Here is a 6,000-nt window from a genome sequence, read left to right on the forward strand (position 1 = left end):
TTGAGCCTCTCTGTCCTTGTCCTAGGTCTGGAGACCAGATGGGGCTATGAAGCTTCTGCCTATCATGGTCAGAAGCGTGTCGGCTGCAAGAGGGCAACTGTTGGCAGGGAGTGCTGCCGGAAAGGTGTAGAGTGTGGTGGTCCCAATGCGGGTTTACCCCGGCTGGGAACCCGCAGGGTCCAGAGTGGGTGGCACCGGGAGGGACATCATGTCTTGCTTCGCTTGGAGGGCCTCCGGTGTGGATGGTACCCACAGCTGATGAGGACCTCCGCTGCTATCTGGGGTAGCTGGTGGGGAGTGGGCTGGGCTACACCGCTCGACCTGAGCTGGGGCCCGGGATCCTGAAGGGGGTGAGGAGGTGCCTGAGACAGGGCCTTGGGCCACCTCACACTTGTCCTTTCCCTTGCGGGAAGCTGGAGACCTTCCTCGCCCCTTCTTCCTGGGCTTCTTGGCTGGAGCCATGGAAGGGGACCAGTGCCGGTTCGTAGACAGTACCAGCAGGGTGCTGCGCACCAAGGTCATGGTGCTCAGTGCCAGATCGGAGCGCTGCTCTGGCATCGGGGTAAGGGCAGACTCCATCAGGAGCGCCTTCAAACGAATGTCACAATCCTTCTTTGTCCTGGGCTTGAAGGACCTGCAGATTTTGCACATGTCAAGAATGTGACTTTCACCCAAGCACCGTAAACAACTGTGGCTCACTAATAGGCATGGGCCTTTTACAGCGATCGCAGGCTTTAAAGCCTGGGGACCGGGGCATGCCCCATCCCGAGGCGAAGTCCCTTTAGGGACCTACTAAGTCTCTAACTTAACACATAGCTTGAAGTAAACTAGAGGGAAACTATATACAGTAATATTTGCTAGGCAAATGAGTTCAAACGAATGAAAAGCAACAGCTCTAGCTGAAGCAGCACCAGTCCCATGCACCGTCACTGGCAGCAAGAAGGAACTGAGGGTTGAAGGGGCCGGTGGTGCCCCATATGCCGCGGCATATGCATGCCAGTCCCGGGGGCGCCAGAGCCAGTCCCCTACGGATACTGCTGAGGGAAAAACTTCAGCACTGGTGCATGTGTCGAGGACACACACTTAAGTTGAATGGACACGAGCAATCACTCGAAGAAGAAACAACTTTCTGGTGCAGAAAGTGGGAGGCTCCTACCAGAAGAGAAGCCTTGCAGGAGCTGCCTCTTGCCACCAGGATGGAACTAATCAAGAAGGCAAGAATAATAGGGAAGCCCAGTACCAGTGACTATGAGCTGCTTCGATTCACCATAGTGAGGAATAGCAGCATAAGGGTATGAGATTTCAAGAAAGCAAATTCCCAAATTCCAGAGACTTAAAAAACCTAGTGAGTAAGGTGCAATAGCAGGAAGTATTTAAACCTCCCTGGGTGTGGAAGGACTGGGGAATCTTCATAATTAAGGTGTGACAGACTACAGTTCCTCTGAAGATCAGGAAAGCAAAAACAAGCAGCAGCCTGTGTGGTCCCAGGTGGGACCTTAAATATCTGAGGTTAACAGAAACAAAAGAAAGCTTGTACCGGGAAAGGAAAATGGCAGGGGATCCAGAATACATGGGGTCAGTTAAAGCTTGTAGGGAGAAGATAAGAGCGAGTGAGGCCCTGATAAGAGGAGCAATAACAGCACAAGTTAATGTAAACTAAAGGGGTTATTTTATCAGGGAGAAGAGGTACCATACTTAGGGAGAAAATAGGGCCATTAAAAAATGATGTTGGTGGGTTATGTCTCAAAAATGGATGAGCTACTCCACCGCCTTTTAAAATCTTCCTCTAACATGAAAAATAAAGACAAAGCAGATAGTTAGGATGAAATGAAGATCTTACAGAAAAGCAGATAAGGGAATGCTTAGAAAATGTAACTATGCGCAAATCAGCCAGTCTGGATGATTGTCATCTGAGAGCATGCTTGAATTAACTCAGAAACTTACTGGACTACTGATATTGAAGTCATAGAGAACTGGGGAGGTGCCAGAAGACTAGAAAAAACAAATATGGTACGTATTCTTTAAGGAAAAAACAAGAATGATCCTGGCAATTATCGTACCTCTGGTCTCAGTGTCTCTTTCCAGTAAAGTCATGGAACAAATATTAAGAGAGGGGAGAAAATCATTAAACATCTAGAGGATAAAGGAACCATGAGCAATAAACAGCATGGGGATTATAAAGAATAAATCTTGCCAAACAAATTTAATTGCTTTTTTTGATAGAATTATACAATTAGTGGATGAAGGGCTGCAATATATTTGGACTTTAGTAAAGCATTTTGATACAGAGTCTCACATATGCTTAAAATTAATTCAAATTGGCTTGGATGTGAACACTGCCACACGGACTGAAAACTGGCTGAAGGACCATGAACAAAGGGTAATGACAAACTGCAATGTACGGAGCTGGAAGGAAGTAGCTCATGAGTGCTGCAAGAATCAGTTGAGTTAGGTCTGATTTTATTTAACATCTTCATTAGTAATCTAAGAGAAGGAGTAAACAGCACATTCACAAATTCACAGATAATCCTAAACAGAGGAGCTGGAAGTACCAGTGCAAAGGAAGAGAAATAATGCAATAATGCCTAGAGAGACGGGGGGGGGGAGGGGAAATCACAAATTGAGATTCGTATTTGGAAAAATGCAACTAATACATCTGGGGGGGGATATTCACTAGGAGAGGAACCTAGAAGGCAGTGTTGCAATGAGAGACCCAGAGACACAGTGCACAACAAATGTGATACAAGCGTGCAATGTGAGATGGATACAAAAAAGGCAGTGCAGTTTTGGGCTGCATACACAGAGCAGGGACCTTATAGTCCCTATGGTGTGGTGGCACTGGAGTAGGGGATCCATTTCTGGACACCTGAGAGTTCAGAGAGAAGCAACAAACCCCACATCAAACTGAACCAAACCAAAGAAATGAGTAGGGGCCCGGAGGGACTGATTTTCAAAGTGAGATTCAAATAACTAAATCACTATAGCTTGGATAAATGATGATATGCTACTAGTCTGTGAATATTTGAAGGGGGTAAATTCCAGGCAAGAAGAGGAATTAACTATTGTGGTTTAAGGGGTATAATTAGGAGAATTGCAACAAAATAAAGAAAGGGAAAATTCAGGCAGCATATCAAGAAAAAAAAGTATCCTGACAATGAAATGTTTTAGGTAGTAAAATAATCCTCTAAGAGGCGTGGAGAGAACTACATTGCTTGGCATAGTTAAAACTAGACTGGATAAAACACTAGCAAACAGACTGCAGGGATTGATCTTGCATTGGCACAGGCAGTTGGACTTCAGAGATCGTTCCCATCTTCAATGTTTACAATCCTATAATATGTTCACAGGCACTTGTAGTCAAGTGTGTTTTTGTCAGAGCACAAACCAATTCATGTCTGTTTGGGCATATCCATGTGTACTCAAATCATGTGTCAGTCTGGGCACATATGTGCATGTGTCTCTGTGTGGGTGAGTTCTATGCCTGTTCCATTTTCCCTGCAAGCCTCCTTGTCGACAAGAAAAACAGTCCCTCAGAGCAAGAACCAATTGTCTGCACAGTGCCCCCTGGGCTCCCTGCTTTGTATCACTAGTCCACTCACAGAATCAGACAAGAGGCGCTAATTCCACAGCAAGTACTCTCAAGGCTACTGTGATCTTCATGTATTAACTGTGCATGGTCAAACACTGGTTCACTGCTGAAGCGCACAGCTACAGGATATCCTTAGGATTCACTGCCTGGTATACGGGGGAGGGTTTCAGAATGAATGTGCATGCCATAGCATTCAAGCCACATGACAGTCTGTGCTGTTAGATACCACCCAAGGGACACTTGTGGCCCAATCCTGCAAGGTGCTGAGCACCTCCTGCAAGATATTAAGTACCTAATTCTCCGCCCTGCAGTCAAAGCGAATTGAGAGGACTCAGTGCATTGCAGGGGATACTCAGCATCTCATTGGATCAGGACCTCAAATTCAAATATCATTGACTGCATTGAATCCAGGTGGGACTGTAAGTGGTCTTAAAACTTGCTACAGGAGGAGTTGACCCCTTTGTGCAGGAAATAATTTCCCGCTTCCCTTACCTGCGCAAGTACATCTTCCAGGGCTCAGAGAGTTTCTCCTGAACAAGCGCCTTCACTGCTTTGCCCAGGTATTGTGTTGGCTCACCAGCCCCTGCCTGGTTGCCATCTCCTTCTGTCTTCAAGCTTGGCAGGCTGCCAAGGCTGACATTGGCCTGGTTCATCTGTGGCAAGAACATCGACACAGCATCAGACACGAGTCACTGGCCAATCTGGCTCCACTCAAAAGCACACCATGAAAAGTCACGTTTTCAGGATTGGAAGGAAAGATCAGGCAAGAGGTTTGCACAGGCTGCACATTGCTCCAGAATAAATCAATAACTCATCATCGCCCTTCTCCAGCACCCTCTATTTGAGGATCTCAAAGCACTTGGCACTCATCAAATCCTCTCAGCCCCTACATCAGGTGTGGAAGCGTAATCCCCATTTTACAGATGGGGAAATTGAGGAAGAAATGGGCCCTGCACTGAGAACCAGGTGGATGGACCCCTGTGCCTAAAGGAAAACTCTTGACTCCATGTTTCCAGTACAGGATTGGAGCCTCAGTGACTTGAGCCCCATAGTGGCAGAGTCAGTAAAGGAAACACAAATTCTGGTTCCTAACCATCCTGCTCTAACCACAGGACGGCACTCTGTCTTATAAAATGATTGTAAGATATATTTATTTAAAGGATATATAAAATCCCAGTTCCATTTAAGTCTAGGGGAAAACTCCTAATGACCTCAGTGGAGTCATGATTTCAGCCTCTGTGTTTTATGTACAGACAGGGACGTGTGAGTGTGTACGTGTATTGAGAGAGAGAGACTCTCACTGATTCCAGTACATGGTGGGATTGTACCAAAAAAAGACATATAAGCTGAAAAACTGAAATTACTTAATAATGCTTAGCCAGCAAACTTTATCTCCTAATAATATATAATATAATACCACAATTCAATCCTGCTCACCTACTCACATGAATAGCTCCAGTAAAGTCAGTGGAACTCCAGGCACAAATAAAGTGCAATATCAGGCCCAAGCTTTGCATTTAGAAATCACCCCCAATCTGCAGATCTCAAAACCCTTTATAAACATTAATTAACTAAACCTGACAGCCACTCTGAATAAACTGCATAACAACTGCCGTACATTACGGGACCCCTGGCTATTCTGAAGCTCTGTAAACACCGCCAGAAGGTGAAGCTACTGCTGCTACAAAATATCTCTTAACTGGAGACTACAGCTCTCACCCTATGTCTACTCTGCTGCTGAGAGTGAGCCTCCCAACCTAGGTAGACAGACTTGCCCGAGTGTGGATGTTGCAGCTTTGGCAGCGGCTCAGGATTTCAAGTCGCAACTGGATCTGAGCCCAGGTGGCCAGCCTGAATCTGGACCGGAGCCACAACGGCCACACTGCTATTTTTAGCGCACTTGCTCAAGCTCCACTAGCATGAGTCTCGCTCCCAGTTGCAGTGTAGACATATCCTTAGAGGCTGAGAGTCGGAAATTCAGTTTGTCTTATTTCTTTGGACCCTTTGGAGCTCTCAGTTCAATTTCCTGGAAGGGCATTTTTAAAAGAGAAATTCACACAAAGAAAGGAAGGATTCCTCAATAAGGAGAGAGACATAGAGCAGACAAAGGGGGGAGAAAGAGACCCACACAGTCCTGTAACCCTTACTCTTGTGAATAGTCCCACTGAAGTCAATGGATCAGATTCTCCTTTGCCTTGCACTTTATGACACCATTTAACCCTGTGCATATATTAAATGATACTGATCTGATTCACTCGTGTTTTACGCCCATGCTGCACTTATTTTGCACAGTATCAGAGGGGTAGCCGTGTTAGTCTGAATCTGTAAAAAGCAACAGAGGGTCCTGTGGCACCTTTGAGACTAACAGAAGTACAGGGAGCATAAGCTTTCGTGGGTAAGAACCTCACTAT

The 6,000-nt window shown here is 45.9% G+C and overlaps 1 protein-coding gene across 7 annotated transcripts in view; it reads right to left on the minus strand.

Annotated features, from left to right (window-relative positions):
• Positions 1 to 6,000, minus strand: part of CASZ1 (castor zinc finger 1) — a 263,137-nt gene that overhangs the window by 21,913 nt on the left and 235,224 nt on the right. For all 7 annotated transcript variants that reach the window (XM_034753250.1, XM_034753247.1, XM_034753248.1 and 4 more), the window contains one exon: positions 4,082 to 4,242. In XM_034753250.1, coding sequence (XP_034609141.1) covers positions 4,082 to 4,242 — 161 coding nt within the window. The remainder of the gene's footprint in view (positions 1 to 4,081; positions 4,243 to 6,000) is intronic.

The sequence above is a fragment of the Trachemys scripta genome, chromosome 19 (assembly GCF_013100865.1).
Source record: "Trachemys scripta elegans isolate TJP31775 chromosome 19, CAS_Tse_1.0, whole genome shotgun sequence".
Taxonomy (NCBI): domain Eukaryota; kingdom Metazoa; phylum Chordata; order Testudines; family Emydidae; genus Trachemys; species Trachemys scripta.